Source organism: Pelophylax lessonae (genome assembly GCF_965119305.1).
Source record: "Pelophylax lessonae genome assembly, chromosome: 13".
NCBI classification, from domain to species: domain Eukaryota; kingdom Metazoa; phylum Chordata; class Amphibia; order Anura; family Ranidae; genus Pelophylax; species Pelophylax lessonae.
In genome coordinates this window covers 49,984,900-50,003,244 of record NC_138780.1, presented here as the reverse complement: position 1 = coordinate 50,003,244, position 18,345 = coordinate 49,984,900, and the positions used below count along the sequence as shown (strand labels likewise).

The 18,345-nt window shown below is 44.2% G+C and overlaps 1 protein-coding gene across 4 annotated transcripts in view; it reads right to left on the bottom strand.

The window, feature by feature from the left end:
- FUT8 (fucosyltransferase 8) overlaps nt 1-18,345 on the bottom strand; it is a 326,750-nt gene that overhangs the window by 128,694 nt on the left and 179,711 nt on the right. For all 4 annotated transcript variants that reach the window (XM_082242939.1, XM_082242938.1, XM_082242941.1 and 1 more), the window contains one exon: nt 14,785-14,903. In XM_082242939.1, coding sequence (XP_082099065.1) covers nt 14,785-14,903 — 119 coding nt within the window. The remainder of the gene's footprint in view (nt 1-14,784; nt 14,904-18,345) is intronic.

Here is an 18,345-nt window from a genome sequence, read left to right as displayed (position 1 = left end):
GGTTTAATGGATACATACGCTTGATAGCTTACAACCTAAGGGGTTAAACTTGGAATTCAATTTACATCTTTTTATTCAACTTGTTATACCTGAAGGGTTTCACATGTACTGTCACTTTAAGGCTGGCTCCACCCAGGAGTGATGACAAGGGTCAAGGGGCAGAGTGGCCATCTTGGAGACACATGTAGAGATGTATTGATATGCAGAGCTGTCCTGTAATGCATGCTGGAGTGTACAGAGAGTCCTGAATAAACAACCGTTGTTCCAGACCAGAGTCCTGTGTCTCTCACAACACGGAGAATATAACAGTGGAGACGAGGATGGGATTTACAAGGTTACTATCCATGTGAGAAAGGAAAGGAAGAAAAAAAACTCTGGATTGTCAGCTGAATACAAAACCCACAGAGCCCAGCAGGAAAATGTCATTGATCGGGACATTAAGTGAATTTGATGGCGAACAGACATCGTGGAGCTCCTGGATTGAAAAATTAGAACAATATTTCTGTGCAAATGCCATCCCAGACGACAGGCAAGTAGCAGTATTTCTGACAGTGGTTGGTGCTAGGACATATGACACTGTTAGGGATCTCCTTTTCCCTGAAAAACCAGCAACTAAGACTTTGGCAGAGCTCCTGACACTGTTAGGGAATCACTTCCAGCCTAAACCACTAGAGATTGCAGAAAGATTCAGGTTCTATCAGCGGCAGCAGCAGCCAGGTGAAGATATTAAGGCTTATGTGCTCGCCCTTCGCAGACTAGCCTCAACCTGTTCTTTTGGGGAGTATTTACCTACTGCACTGAGGGATAAGTTTGTCATGGGACTGAATAGTGAGTCTAGCCAAAAGAGACTGTTAACAGAGAAAGACCTTACCCTTACAAAGGCAATTGAGATAGCTTCAGTGATGGAAATGGCTGTGAAAGATACAGAGGCATTGAACCCCCAGAGCAGATTGAACCCCCAGGTTAAAGAGGAAGTTTTCAGAACAGCAGTCAAGCAAACTGCAGCTAACGGTAAATATAGACTCTCACCAAGCCGGGAGTCAGCTTGCTACCGTTGTGGGAATACAGACCATGATCACAAAGTCTGCCGGTTTAAGGATCAGCTCTGTCATAATTGTGGAAAGGCAGGCCATCTGAAACGAGTCTGCCGTAGTAAGAAGGTGCGAAATAAACAACCTCTGAACACCAGGACAAAGGCATATATGAAGGGAAGATATACATCGTCATCGGAATCAGAGGATGAGGAAGTGCTCCACAGATTGGACATACATCATATGCATTCAGCACCCTCAGCAATGACTGTAGAGGTAAAAGAAAAGGAATTGGCAGCACTCCAGGTTGAGTCAAAATCCAGGTTTATTGACTGGACATCCAAATATGACAATCGTGACAAGGTAGACGCGTTTCACACACTGACTGTGTGCTTAATCATTACCACGGTTACCTCTACATGACTGTAGAGGTAACCGTGGAAGGAAAGAAACTCAAGATGGATGTAGACACAGGAGCAGCAGTTTCAGTTATCACCCAGAAACAATGGAGAAAACTTCTGATCCGAACAACTGTCCGTCCAACACCAATCAAACTGCAGACATACTCAAAGCAGATACTCCACCCACTGGGTTACGTGAAAGTACAGGTATCCTACAAGGGTCAGACAAAGAGAATGCCATTGTATATCCTAGAACATGGGGGACCCCCTCTCTTTGGGAGAGACTGGATTGCTCACTTTGGCATGCCAGACATCGCCATTAACCCCTGCAACACTGTGACCATCACATCAAGAGATAACGAGGGATGGGTGGAATCCCTGAAACAGCGATTCCCACAAGTCTTTGATCACCATTTGGGAAAAAAAGCATGACTGTGTGAGACTCAGGCTGAAACCCAATGCCCAGCCTAGGTTCTTCAAAGCTCGGACGGTACCTTTCGCACTCCGAGCAGGTGTGGAAGCTGCACTAAGCCGGCTGGAGGAACAAGGTGTCATCTCAAAGGTAGAGCACAGCGAGTGGGCATCACCAGTTGTACCAGTAAAGAAAGCGAATGGGGACTTACGCATTTGTGGCGATTTCCGCATGGCACTAAATTCTCAACTGGAGATAGACCAGTATCCCCTACCCAGAGTAGATGACATTTTTGCCTCTCTTGCAGGAGGTCAAAAGTTCACCAAGCTTGATCTCAGGCAAGCTTATTTACAGTTTGAGGTCCACCCTTCGTCCCGTAAGTTTCTAACCATCAACACTCACAAGGGACTGTATGAATACAATCGGATGGTGTTTGGTGTAGCCTCCGCCTCAGCTATTTGGCAACGCAAAATGGATGAGATTTTGGCAGACATTCCTTTCACACAGTGCCTGTTAGATGACATGCTCATCACGGGCCTGACGGACCAGGAACACAAGCGTAACGTGGAGCTTGTGTTGGCCAGACTCCAAGAGCAGGGTCTAAAAGTGAACTTAGCGAAATGCCAATTCATGGTACCTAAATTGGAGTTTTTTGGCCACCTTGTGGATGCAGAGGGTATACACACCACGGAAGCCAAAGTTGATGCTTTAGTAAAAGCTCCAGCCCCAACCAACGTCCAACAGCTGCGATCATACCTGGGCTTGCTGAACTATTACCACAAATTCCTGCCGGATCTAGCACACACTTTGTTTCCGTTGAACAAGCTTTTGGAGAAACACTCCAGATGGAACTGGTCGGCTGCATGCCAACGTGCTTTTGAAGTTTCTAAGCGAAAGCTGTTGGCGTCACGCATGATCGTGCACTATGACCTCCAAAGGCCTCTCACCTTGGCTTGTGATGCCTCACCCTATGGTCTAGGGGCTGTACTATCTCACGTTTTACCAGATGGGTCAGAGAAACCAGTGGCATTCGCCTCCAGGTCCTTGACAAAAGCAGAAAGCAATTACTCTCACATTGACAAAGAGGCTCTGGCGCTCATATGGGCAATTAAGAAGTTTCATCTTTACCTGTATGGTAGGGAATTCACCATACTGACTGATCATAAACCACTCCTTCAGATCTTTAGCCCTGACAAAGGCATCTCCCAGACGACTGCGGCCCGTCTTCAACGCTATGCCCTATTCTTGGGAGCATATAGCTACAAAATCCAGTATTGCAGCCATGATGCCAATGCTAATGCGGACGCCATGTCCCGGCTGACAAGGACATTAACAGACTCTTCTTCACCTGTCAAGAGTTGTCGTTACACCAGCCTGTCCTTTCTGTCTTCCGGGGAAGTAGCAGCCCATACAGCCAAGGATACCTTCCTTCAGACAATACTCTCCTGGGTACGGTACGGTTGGCCTGCAACTGTCACACAGGATTATGAACCTTACTTCCGTAGGCGTCTGGAATTAACTGTGGCTGGCAACTGTGTTTTATGGGGAGACAGAGTGATCGTTCCACAGACCCTCCGGAGACACATTCTGGACTTGCTACATACTGGTCATCCCGGGGGCACACGTATGAAACAAAAGGCCCGAGGCTATGTGTGGTGGCCGAACCTCGACTCCGATATCACGACATATGTGAATGCGTGTGCTGGATGTGCACAAACTGCAAGAGACCCTCCTCGAGGGTGCGTCCAGCCCTGGACTTGGCCCACGGTCCCCTGGTTTCGCCTACACTTGGACTTTGCAGGCCCGATCAGAGGACACACCTTTTTGATCATTATTGATGCCCATTCAAAGTGGCCTGAGGTCATTCCTGTTACCCAGCCAACGACTAAGGCGACGATTTCCATACTGTTACATCTCGCTGCTACGTTTGGATACCCCAGAGAAATTGTCACAGACAACGGTGCACAATTCACAAGCCAGGAGTTTCAGAGTTTCCTGACTGCCCACAACATCAAACACAAATTGACAGCACCTTACCACCCGGCTACAAATGGTCAAGCAGAAAGGTTTGTACAGACCTTCAAACGCTATTTCAAAGCTACTGTGGCTACAAGTAAACAACAGTCCCTGTCACCCCAGCAGTTGGACTCCTTCCTTTCTGCTTACAGAACCACACCACATGCAACTACTGGGAAAACTCCAGCTGAACTTCTTTTGGGTCGGCAGCCATGGACTGTTTTGGATATGCTCCGCCCTCAAACGGTCCAGGAACATGTACGGCAGTCCCAAGACAAGAGGGTCGAACACAACGAGATTCCCCGGTTTACAGCCCAGCAAAAGGTATGGGCTTGATCTTATGGCGCTTCCAACACTCGTTGGCTTCCTGCTATAGTCGCAGAGACTTTGGGACCCAAAATGTATCGGGTCTGCCTGGAAGATGGTTCCATTTGCAGAAGGCATGCGGACCAATTGCGTCCTCGTTCTCAGCTGCCCGAATCCCTGACATCGGCTGCACCTCCAGTATCTCAAGGATCTGCTCCTACTGGATCAGGAGGCATTGAGACTGATGCTTGGGGAGACTCTGAACTTTTGAACTCCGCTCCAACAGAGCCCTCCAGCCCTGGTCCAGAGGTCTGTTCACCCTCTGAGATAGGGGATCCCCTCTTGGCCCCGCCGGTGTCCATTCCGGCCAGCCCTGCTTCCTCCGGCCCCGAGGCCCTGGGTGTCCGTCCTCAACGACACTGTCGCCCTCCTGACCGGTTTCAAATGCAAGAGCGGTTACGAGACTTTCGACGGGCCCACCGAAAGTGATCCGCTACCATGTTCTCCCCGTAGCGTCCCTGGAAGTTGTTCTCACATCCGGACGCGGAAGAAGCCATGTAAATCTCCTGAGTTGGAGGACTGTATTGGACAATTATTAGTTACCTATTATAGGATATTTATGGATTTATTAGGTTTTACATCTATTTGGCTCAAATATGGATACATTTGGATTGATATATATGTATTCTGTGTACCTTTTTATATATTTTTTTATAATATTAGGACAATATATGGATGCCTTTGACGAACGTGATTGGATTGAGCTGATACACTGGATCCTTTTTTCTTCTCTGCTAAATAATTAACATGTTATTGATTGATTTGTATAATCTGCTTAATGTGACAGGTGGTTCCAATAAAGATGTCGTATTTAAACCATGAGTATAGATTCTTTGAACAGATATGTTCTGATCTGAGGAAGGGCGCTAACCGCAAAGCCTTGAAACTGTAATTATGGACATGTTCTGACAAATTTTTGTGAATGTCGGATTGGATTGTCCAATAAAAGTTTTTATGTGCAGCAATCTCTTTTGACATTTTCTTTATATATGGCCTGTGGGACGGCCTGATTGCTTTGCACTGGTTGACGGCTGAGTGCTGTTCATCTCATTTGATTGTAATATATATATATATATATATATATATATATATATATATATATCTTACAAACACACACACACACACACACACACACTGCTCAAAATAATTAAAGGAACACTTTGAAAACACAACATCAGATCTCAATGGGGTAAATTATCATGCTGGATATCTATAATGATATGGACTGGGTAATGTGTTCGGAACAAAAGAATGCCACAGCGTTTGATGGAAATTAAATTTATAAACTGTCAGAGGGCTGAATTCAAAGACACCCTGAAAATCTAAGTGAAAAAATGATGCAGCAGAAATTTAATTGCAGCAACTCAAAATGGTACTTGGTAGTTTGTATGGCCCCCACTTGCTTGTATGCATTCCTGAAAACGTGGGGTCATGATCCTAATGAGGCCGGCGGATGGTGTCCTGGGGTATTTTCTCCAAGATCTGGACCAGGGCATCACTGAGCTCCTAAACAGGCTGAGGTGCAATGCTGGCAGTGTATGATGGACTGAAACATAATGACCCAGAGGTGTTCTATTGGGTTTAAGTAAGGGGAACATGGGGGCGATTCACTGGCATGAACTCCTTCATTCTCCAGGAACTGGCTACATACTCTTGCCACATGACGGGCATGGTTGTGCACCAGGAGGATCCACTGCGCCAGCATATGAGTCTGACAACGGGTCCAAGGTTTTCATCCCGATACCTAATGACAGTCAGGGTGCCCATGTCTAGCCTGTAGAGGTCTGTGCGTCCCTCCATGGATATGCCTCCCCAGACCATCACTGACCCATTACCATACCAGTCATGCTGAATGTTACAGGCAGCATAACGTTCTCCATGGCTTCTGTCACATGTGCTCAAGGTTAACCTGCTCTCATCTGTGAAAATCACAGGGCACCAGTGGCAGCCCTGTCAATTCTGGTGTTCAATGGCATATGCCAATCGAGCTCCACAGTGCTGAGCAGTGAGCACAGGGCCCAATAGAGGATATCAGGCCCTCAGGCCACCCTTGTGAATTCTGTTTCTAATTGTTTAGTCAGAGTTAGTCACACAAGTGGCCTGCTTGAGGAAATTTTGTAGGGCGCTGGCAGTGTTTATTCTGTTCCTCTTGGACAAAGAAGGAGATACTCATCCTGCTGATAGGTTAAGGACTTTCTACAGCCATGTCCAGCTCTCCTGGCATATATATATACACTGCTCAAAAAAATTAAAGGAACACTTTTTAATCAGAGTATAGCATCAAGTCAATTAAACTCCTGGGATATTGATCTGCTCAGTTAAGTAGCAGAGGGGGTTGGTAATCAGTTTCAGCGGCTTTGGTGTTAATAACAGGTGCACTAGATGGGCAACAAGGAGGCGACCTCCAAAACAGGTAGGGTTTTACAGGTAGAGACCACTGGACATTTTTTTTCCCTACCCATCTTTTCTGAATGTTTTTCACTAGTTTTGCATTTAAGCTAGGGTCTGTGTCACTACTGGCAGCATGAGGTGATACCTGGTCCCTATAGAGGTTGCACAGGCAGTCCATCTCCTCGAGGATATACGTGCCATTGCCAAAAGGCTCAAAAGCATGGAAGTGTTTCCAGGAGACAGGCAGTTACTCTAGGAGAGCTGGACAGGGCCATAGAAGGTCCTTAACCCATAAGCATGACCAGTATCTGCTCCTTTGTGCAAGGAGGAACAGGGTGAGCACTGCCAGAGTCCTACAAAATGACCTCAAGCAGGCCACTGGTGTGAATGTCTCTGACCAAACATTCAGAAACAGACTTTATGAGGGAGGCCTGAGGGCCCAACGTTTTTTAGTGGGCCCTGTGCTCAATGCCCATCATGGAGCTCAATTGGCATTTGCCAATGAACACCAGAATTGTCAGGTCCGCCACTGGCGTCAAGTGCTTTTCACAGATGAGAGCAGGTTCACCCTGAGCAAGTAACAGACGTGAAAGGGTTTGGAAAAGCCGTGGAGAACGTTATGCTTCCTGTAACATCGGTCAGCATGACCGGTTTGGTGGGTCAGCGATGGTGTGGGGAGGCATATCGATGGGAGGGATGCACAGACCTCTACAGGCTAATCATTGGCACCCTAATTGCCATTATGTAGCGGGATGAAATCCTTGAACCCACTGTCAGACCCTACGATGGTGCAGTGGGTCCTGGTTTCCTCCTGGTGCAAGACAATGCCCGGCCTCATGTGGCGATAGTATGCAGCCAGTTCCTGGAGGATGACAGAGTTGATACCACTGAATGGCCCCCCCATGCTCGTCTGACCTAAATTCAATAGAACACCTCTGGGACATTATGTTTCGGTCCATCCGACGCCACTAGGTTGCACCTCAGTCTGTTCAGGAGCTCAGTGATGCCCTAGTCCAGATCTGGGGGGAAATACCCCAGGAAACCATCCGTCGCCTCATAAGGAGCATGCCCCGATGTTGTCAGGTATGCATACAAGCACGGGGGCTATACAAACGGAGTACCATTTTGAGTTGCTGCAATTAAATTTCAGCAAAACGGACTAGCCTGCTGCATCATTTTTTCACTTTGATTTTCCAAGCGTCTGAGTTCAGCCCTCTGTAGGTTGATAATTTTAATTTCCAGCAAACGATGTGGCATCCTTTCGTTCCTAACAGATTACCCAGTACATATCCGTGTATAGATATTCAGCATGATATTTTTCCCCATTGAGATCTGATGTGTTTTCAAAGTGTTCATTTATTTTTTTGAGCAGTGTGTGTATATAAAATATATACTGTAATATATATATATATATATATATATATATATATATACACACACACACACACATCATTCACACACACTCAATTTCATTCCCCTTGTTTTTACACACACACACATTATAGATATATATATATATATATACATACACCCACACACGCTCACAAAAGTTAGTACACCCCTAACATGTTTGTAAATATTTTGCTACAATGTAAAGTAGTGAGTGTACAGCTTGTATAACAGTGTAAATTTTCTGTCCCCTCAAAATAACTCAACAATCCGCCATTGATGTCTAAACTGCTGGCAACAAAAGTGAGTACACCCCTAAGTGAACATGTCCAAATTGGGCCCAAAGTGTCAATATTTTGTGTGGCCACCATCATTTTCCAGCACTGCTTTAACCCTCTTTGGCATGGAGTTCACCAGAGCTTCACAGATTGCCACTTGAGTCCACCTTCACTTCTCTATGATGACATGGTGGATGTTAGAGACCTTGCGCTCCTCCGCCTTCCGTTTTGGGATGCCCCACAGATGCTCAATAGAGTTTAGGTCTGGAGACATGCTTGGCCAGTCCATCACCTTTACTCTCAGCTTCTTTAGCAAGGCAGTGGTCGTCTGACTGCCCTGGGGCCCAGTCTCCAAAGGGAGGGGATCATGCTCTGCTTCAGTATGTCACAGTATAGGTTAGTGTTCATGGTTCCCTCAAGGAACTGTAGCTCCCCAGTGCCGGCAGCACTCATGCAGCCCCAGACCATGACACTCCCACCACCATGCTTGACTGTAGGCAAGACACACTTGTCTTTGTATTCCTCACCTGGTTACCATCACATACGCTTGACACCATCCGAAGCAAATAAGTTTATCTTGGTCTCATCAGACCACAGGACATGGTTCCAGTAATCCATGTCCTTAGTCTGCTTGTCTTCAGCAAACTGTTTGAGGGCTTTCTTGTGCATCATCTTTAGAAGAGGCTTCCTTCTGGGATGACAGCCATGCAGATCAATTTGATGTAGTGTGCGGCGTATGGTCTGAGCATTGATAGGCTGATCCCCCATCCCTTAAACCTCTGCAGCAATGCTGGCAGCACTCATACATCTATTTGCCAAAGACAACCTCTGGATATGACGCTCAGCACATGCACTCAACTTCTTTGGTTGACCATGGCGAGGCCTGCTCTGAGTGGAACCTGTCCTGTTAAACCGCTGTACGATCTTGGCCACTGTGCTGCAGCTCAGTTTTCAGGGTCTTTGCAATCTTTTTAGCCTAGGCCATCGTTATGTAGAGCAAATATTCTTTTTTTCAGATCCTCTGAGAGTTCTTTGCAATGAGGTACCATGTTGAAATTCTAGTGACCAGTATGAGAGCGTGAGAGCGATAACCCCAAACTGAACACATGCAGCCCCAGACCATGACACTCCCACCACCATGCTTGACTGTAGGCAAGACACACTTGTCTTTGTATTCCTCACCTGGTTACCATCACATACGCTTGACACCATCCGAAGCAAATAAGTTTATCTTGGTCTCATCAGACCACAGGACATGGTTCCAGTAATCCATGTCCTTAGTCTGCTTGTCTTCAGCAAACTGTTTGAGGGCTTTCTTGTGCATCATCTTTAGAAGAGGCTTCCTTCTGGGATGACAGCCATGCAGATCAATTTGATGTAGTGTGCGGCGTATGGTCTGAGCATTGATAGGCTGATCCCCCATCCCTTAAACCTCTGCAGCAATGCTGGCAGCACTCATACATCTATTTGCCAAAGACAACCTCTGGATATGACGCTCAGCACATGCACTCAACTTCTTTGGTTGACCATGGCGAGGCCTGCTCTGAGTGGAACCTGTCCTGTTAAACCGCTGTACGATCTTGGCCACCGTGCTGCAGCTCAGTTTTCAGGGTCTTTGCAATCTTTTTAGCCTAGGCCATCGTTATGTAGAGCAAATATTCTTTTTTTCAGATCCTCTGAGAGTTCTTTGCCATGAGGTACCATGTTGAAATTCTAGTGACCAGTATGAGAGCGTGAGATCGATAACCCCAAACTGAACACACCTGCTCCCCATTGACACCTGAGACCTTGTAACATTAACGAATCGCATGACACCGGGGAGGGAAAATGGCTAATTAGGCCCAATTTGCACATTTTGACTTGTACTCACAGCAGTTTAGACATTAACGGCTGTGTGTTGAGTTATTTTGAGGGGGACAGCAAATTTACACAAGCTGTACACTCACTATTTTAGGTTGTAGCAAAGTGTCATTTTCTCAGTGTTGTCGCATGAAAAGATATAATAAAATATTTACAAAAACATGAGGGGTGTACTCACTTTTGTGAGATACTGTGTGTATGTATGCATTATATATATATATATATATATATATATATATATATATATATATATATATATACACACACACACACACACACACACATACATACACACACACACACAGTACTGTGCAAAAGTTTTAGGCAGGTGTGAAGAAATATTGTAAAGTAAGAATGCTTTTTAAAATGGATATATATTAATTGTTTTATCAATTTACGAAATGCAAAATGAACGAAGAGAAGAGAAATCCAAATTAAATTAATATTTGGTGTGATCACCCTTTGCCTTCAAAACAGCATCAATTCTTCTAGGTACCCTTGCACACAGTTTTTGAAAGAACTCAGCAGGTAGGTTGTTTCAAACATCTTATAAAAGTAAGCACAGATCTTCTGTAGATGTAGGCGGACTCAAATCCTTCTGCCTCTTCATGTAATCCCAGACAGGCTCAATCATGTTATCAGGGCCCCATGGGTGCCAAACCATCACTTCCAGGATACCCAATTATTTATGCTGAATAGTTCTTAATTAAATTGGCTAAAAGGTTTGGGGTCATTGATCTGCTGCAGAATAAATTTTAGGCCAATCACACGCCTTCCTAATCATATGGAGAAGTAACCAGACTATTTCTCAGCATTAAGGACACCATTGACTGGGCAACAATGAGGACCGTAGACGTAGCAGTCGGCCAAGAAAAATTAATGCAGCGGATGAAAGACACATCATGCTTACTTCCCTTTGACATCAGAAGATGTCCAGTTGTGCCATCAGCACAGAACTGGTAGAAACCAGTAGCATCCAGGTACACTCATCTACTGCCTGGTGAAGTCTGGCTAGAAGTGGCCTCCATGGAAGAACTGAAGCCAAAAAGCCATACTTCTGACGTGGAAACACGGCTAAGCGACTCACCTATGCATGAAAATATAGCAACTGGGTGCAGAAAAATGGCAGCAGGTGCTCTGGACTGATGAGTCAACATTTGAAATATTTGGCTGTAGCAGGAGGAAGTGAGAAGTTTGTTCAACGGAGGGCTGGAGAGCGGTACAATAATGAGTGTTTTCAGGCAACAGAACTACGATTAATTTTTAGCTCCTTCATAAAGTGGCTTGTCTTCTAAGTGAATCAGATTTCAGTAGACTGCAGTCAGCAAAGAGAGCTTACACTACTGTACAAGTGCAGTCAAAGCACAACAAAAGCTAAAGCAGCTCTCTATGTTTCCCCGTGCCTCTCGGCGTGCTTCCACTGGAGGCATTACAAGTCTATTGGAAAAAAGAAGCTGGGAACAGTAAAACGGCAGTTCCAACAGAACACTGCCTGCCTGCCAGAAATATGGAAAAGTACAGTTCTAGAAAAAAAATAAAAAGGAGGTCTTACCCTTGTGGCCAACTTGCAGACAAGATAAAAGTAGACAGATTTAAAAAAAAAAAAAAGACAGATCCCCACATCAACACAAGTGATGTTGACAAAGGGATCTCTCCCACAGTGTTATTGTTACATACAGGGAGTGCAGAATTATTAGGCAAATGAGTATTTTGACCACATCATCCTCTTTATGCATGTTGTCTTACTCCAAGCTGTATAGGCTCGAAAGTCTACTACCAATTAAGCATATTAGGTGATGTGCATCTCTGTAATGAGAAGGGGTGTGGTCTAATGACATCAACATTCTATATCAGGTGTGCATAATTATTAGGCAACTTCCTTTCCTTGGGCAAAATGGGTCAAAAGAAGGACTTGACAGGCTCAGAAAAGTTAAAAATAGTGAGATATCTTGCAGAGGGATGCAGCACTCTTAAAATTGCAAAGCTTCTGAAGCGTGATAATTGAAAAATCAAGCATTTCATTCAAAATAGTCAACAGGGTCGCAAGAAGCGTGTGGAAAAACCAAGGCGCAAAATAACAGCCCATGAACTGAGAAAAGTCAAGCGTGCAGCTGCCAAGATGCCACTTGCCACCAGTTTGGCCATATTTCAGAGCTGCAACATCACTGGAGTGCCCAAAAGCACAAGGTGTGCAATACTCAGAGACTTGGCCAAGGTAAGAAAGGCTGAAAGACGACCACCACTGAACAAGACACACAAGCTGAAACGTCAAGACTGGGCCAAGAAATATCTCAAGACTGATTTTTCAAAGGTTTTATGGACTGATGAAATGAGAGTGAGTCTTGATGGGCCAGATGGATGGGCCCGTGGCTGGATTGGTAAAGGGCAGAGAGCTCCAGTCCGACTCAGACGCCAGCAAGGTGGAGGTGGAGGTACTGGTTTGGGCTGGTATCATCAAAGATGAGCTTGTGGGGCCTTTTCGGGTTGAGGATGGAGTCAAGCTCAACTCCCAGTCCTACTGCCAGTTTCTGGAAGACACCTTCTTCAAGCAGTGGTACAGGAAGAAGTCTGCATCCTTCAAGAAAAACATGATTTTCATGCAGGACAATGCTCCATCACACGCGTCCAAGTACTCCACAGCGTGGCTGGCAAGAAAGGGTATAAAAGAAGAAAAGCTAATGACATGGCCTTCTTGTTCACCTGATCTGAACCCCATTGAGAACCTGTGGTCCATCATCAAATGTGAGATTTACAAGGAGGGAAAACAGTACACCTCTCTGAACAGTGTCTGGGAGGCTGTGGTTGCTGCTGCACGCAATGTTGATGGTGAACAGATCAAAACACTAACAGAATCCATGGATGGCAGGCTTTTGAGTGTCCTTGCAAAGAAAGGTAGCTATATTGGTCACTAATTTGTTTTTGATTTGTATGTCAGAAATGTATATTTGTGAATGTTGAGATGTTATATTGGTTTCACTGGTAAAAATAAATTGAAATGGGTATAATGTATATTTGATTTTTGTTAAGTTGCCTAATAATTATGCACAGTAATAGTCACCTGCACACACAGATATCCCCCTAAAATAGCTAAAACTAAAAACAAACTAAAAACTACTTCCAAAAATAGTCAGATTTGATATTAATGAGTTTTTTGGGTTCATTGAGAACATGGTTGTTGTTCAATAATAAAATTAATCCTCAAAAATACTCATTTGCCTAATAATTCTGCACTCCCTGTAGTTACATAGTTACATAGTAGTTGAGGTTGAATAAAGACAACAGTCCATCCAGTTCAACCTGTGTAGGTGTGTGTGGCCGTAATCATCTCTCATACCCCTTGAAGTTGTGATCCTTGAGATGTACATCCAAGAGTCTTTTGAAAGTAGCCATATTCCCCGCAGAAACCACCTCTTGTGGTAGAGAATTCCACAATCTTGTAGCCCTAACAGTAAAGAACCCCCCACGTTGCCTGAGGTTTAAATGCTTCTCTAATCGCATTGTATGCCATCGAGTCCTCATGCAATCCCTTCGACTGAATAGCTGTTTTTCTATGCCGAGATCACCATTGAGATATTTATAAATTGCTATCATGTCCCCTCTCAGGCTTCTCTTTTCCAGGGAGAATAAATCAAGCGATTGCAGACGCTCTTCATAATTAAGGTCCTCCAATCCCCTAATCAGTTTAGCTGCCCTTCTATGGACTCTCTCCAGCTCCAACACATCCCTCCTGAGGACTTTATTAGGATTTTAGGAGAATTGTATTCACTGGATATTTACATTTATAGGCAATAATACCAGGGATTATTGATCCAGGGAAAATCTGAATGTCTTCTGGGGAAAGGAATTTATTTTTCCCCTGCTGCAGCAAAAAAGGACCATGTTTTATGGGGGTGGGGGACTTCCTCTGGATCAACTGTGGGTATAGGATTCTGTCTTTGGAGCTTTTCTTATTATAGATTTTTCTTTTGATTGAACTATCTGAACTTCTGTTTTCTTTAAACCAAACAATGAAACCCTGTAACCAAAGTTTCAAAGGGAGGAATTAAATAAGTCAAGTAAAGGGGGAGTAAGTGGGTAAGTTATTAAGTTCTTCAAAAACCCAATGTTACGGTGTTTTAGTAGGATTGGTTTTTATTAGGTACATTTATACCAAAAAGGGAGAGAAAATGTTGTATCCTTCTCTATAGGAAATATTAACGGGACATACTATACTGCTTAAAATATTTACAGGATACGTTGCGTGAATTAGTGGGTGTTCCGTTGGTAGTATATTGCCAATCAACGTACCATCTCTGTTTTGATATATTTAGTAACTGTATTATGCATCTTAAGATTTTACAAAAGGCCAAATATTGTCAAGGCAAGTGCAATACTGCCAATTTCCCCAATGTATTCTGGGCATGCCCATATATAGGTTGCAACTAGTAACCTTTTCTTTACCTACTTTTGCTGTGTTTGGTTATTTTATAGATTTTAAATCGGAGCATACATACAAGAGACACAGGCAAATCAGCTTCGAATCATATTGATTGATAAATGGTACACTATGCTGCAATAGGTTTTGTTTTGTTGAAAATAATTCCAGGTGCAGAAGGCAGATCCTCTCAAAATTTTCCTTAGTAAAATTAATTAGGACTTACCAGAACTACTGGATTGCTGTTTGTACATTTCTATCTGTTCTTTGGCTTTTAACAGCTGTTCCTCTAATGCTCGTATCCTTCCTGCTGCAGCTCCTTGCTCGACTGGACCGTCAGGTATCCTAAAAAACACATGGCCAACATAAAAAAAGGGAAGATTCCTTGACTTTGCAGATGTACCCTAAACACCTCAAGGAAATTCCCTGGCACTTGTTGCTCCATTCAGTAGTATTTGAAGTTTCAGGTTTAACAGAAGTCTTTATTAGACACAATGTAAAACCATATGCTGTATGGTATGTTGCCTGCAAAATGCAACCAATTATGAATATTTCTAAATGGTGTCGTATTCAAATGTTAAGTTAACCTGTACTTTGCTCATACTAGGCAAAATAACAGGCTCACTTTATAGAAGGGACTTATTATAAGCAGGCTGTTACCCTGCCTGAACTCCTCTGCAGCCCCATCAACTGGCAGACCACCTGAAACATTTGTGTTTTATTTGCTTAGCAAACCAAAACTAACAGGACTATGCATCCCTCCCCTCTTCCATAGGACATCACTTAGGCCTAGCATTATGGCACTTTTCCACTGCAAGTACTGGCTCGGCTTTACTCGGCCCTGTTTGCTTTTCCACTGCTGGTACCGTATGGTACGGTGTTGGAACGGTTCGGTACGGTACGGTTTGCTTTTCCACTAAAGTAGTACTAAAGTTAAGTGGGTGGGATAACAACGGGGTGGGTGGGATTCTCTGACCAATCAGTGGCTAGAAGTGACTGCATGCAAAGGATTGTGGGATATGGTACCAGTTATGGTACCTGTTGGAACCACAATCGACTAGGTACTGTTTTTTTCAGAGCCGTACCGTACCGTTCGGTTCCATGCAGTGGAAAAGCACCGCCGTACCGTACCATACCGAACCGTTCCGACACTATACCATGCGGTACCAGCAGTGGAAAAGCACAAAAGCGCGCCAAACCTTTCGGTTACATGCAGTGGAAAAGCGCCATTAGATGCCCAGGCAAGTAGCACTGCACTGTGGGTAGGAATGAAAGTGTAAAACGTGCCCCATCACTGGAACTGCTAGTTAATTCTCAAGCAGCAGATCATGGCAGAGGGGGAATTTAGTTACATGACCATGGCCAGCACTGGATGAAGCAGTTTTAAGCATCACTGCACTACATGCAGCTTGATGAAGAGCAGTGATGTTTGAAACTGTGCAATCGTTATATTGATTGTAACTTTGCATGAAAACTCGCCATTGAAGTAAATGTTTTTGTAAACTGGAGATTGCATCCTCGTTTTTTTGATTGGTTGATTGGGAGCCCACTATGGATATAATCTCCAGGTGCTGGACTTGAACACAGTTGGAGTGATTTATACACAAATATACAGGCACTGAAGTTGGATGAGAAGGCCTGGCTCATCCTAAATGTGTTGTATTGAGTTGATGTCAGGACTCTGTGCAGGCCAGTCAAGTTCCTCCACCCCAAACTCTCTCATCCATGTCTTTATGGGCCTTGTTCGTGCTCTGGTGGAACAGGAAAGGGCGATCCCCAAACTGTTGCCACGAAGTTGGGAGAATGAAATTGTCCAAAATGTTTTGGTATGCTGATGCCTCAAGAATTCCCTTCACTGCAACTAAGGGGCCAAGCCCAACCCCTGAAAAACAACCCCACACCATAATCCCTCCTCCACCAAAAGATTTAGATCAGTGCACAAATCAAGGTCCGTAAAAACATGACTGAGTTTTGGATGGAGGAACCTAACTGGCCTGAGTCTTGACCCCAACCCCATAGAAAACCCTTGGGATGAATTGGTGCAGAGACTGCGAACCAGGCCTACTCAGTTACACATCAGATATTGCACTTTATTTTTAGAATATTATTATTCTGGTGCACCACTGTTATTAATTCTATATTCAGGGATACCAGCGCCTTTTTACCATTTGTTACCTAGCTTTTATTGTATTTTGCAATTAAAAGGGCAGCAGGTTTTATAATCCATAAAAATCCCCTAAGAACAAGGCGCCTTCACATTAATAACCTCATCCTCATCAGTGCCTGACCTCACAAATGCACTTCTGGAAGAATGGTCTAACATTCTCAAAGGCACACTTCTAAAACTTGTGGACACCTTCCCAGAAGAATTGAAGCTGTTAAGGGTGTGCCAACTCAATGCTGAACCCTACAGACTAAGACTGGGATGCCATTAAAGTTCCTGTGCATGTAAAGGCAGGTGTCTCAATACTTTTGGTAATATAGTATATATGTACACACACATACATACACACAAATGTTTTGCTTTTTATTTCTATTCTAAACTGAATGTGTGTTAACAAGGTAAGGGTTCACCTTTTAATGTGTACATTAGGAAATGAATAAAGAAAAAATAAATGAATATGCAGTGCATCTTTGCAACCCTTCTCAGGCTTTAACCACTTAAGCCCCGGAAGATTTTACCCCCTTCCTGACCAGGGAGTATTTTGCGATTCGGCACTGCGTGACTTTAACGGACAATTGCGCGGTCATGCGACACTGTACCTAAACGAATTTGATGTTCTTTTTTTCCCACAAACAGAGCTTTCCTTTGGTGGTATTTGATCACCTGTGTGATTTTTTGATCATGCGCTATAAACAAAAAAAGAGCGTCAATTTTGCAAAAATAACAATATTTTTCACATTTTTTTATATGAAATTCCCCCCCCCCAAAAAATGTAAAAATCAATATTTTTTTAAATTTTTGGCCAATTTGTTTTGTGCTACATATGTTTGGTAAAAAAAAATCACAATAAGCGTATTTTGATTGGTTTGCGCAAAAGTTATTGCGTTTACTAACTAAGGGAAAGATTTTTGTTGTTTTTTTTTTTAACGAGTAATGGCGGCGATCTGCGATTTTTTTTGTGGCACTGCGACATTGCGGCGGACAGATCGGACCCTTGACTGACATTTTTGACACTTTTGGGGGTACCAGTGACATTACTACAGTAATCAGTGCTATACATATGCACTGTTACTGTAAAAATGACACTGGGAGGGAAGGGGTTAACTTTATTGGAGAGGGAGGGGTTAAGTGTGTCCCTAGGGGCGTGTTTCTTACTGTCATTGGATGTGGCTGTCTGTGTAACAGCACAGATCAACGGTCCTACATAGCAGGACCGAGTGATCTGTGCTTTTACACAGGGGAGAATGACAGGTGGCTTTGTTTACATTAGCCGCCTGCCTTTCTCCCTCTCTACCCGACGATCGCGAGTGACCAGCTGACATCGGGTCCGCCGGTCACACAGGCCGGCTTCTTCGGGTACGAGCGGGGGGCGGGAGCGCACCTCCAGCAGCGCGCGCTCACCCCATATTCGCTCCCAGGCTAGTGACGTACCAGTACGTCACTTTGCCTGGGAGGGGCTGACCGCCGCCGTATATAGTCGGGCGGCGGTCGGCAAGTGGTTAAAAACAATAGTAAACCATAAAAAAAAATCTTCGAGCATAATATGCTAGTATGCATCACATCGCATGCTAGCACATTCTGAAAGACTTGCCTTAAAATGAAGCCCTCCAATGGCGTGCTGTC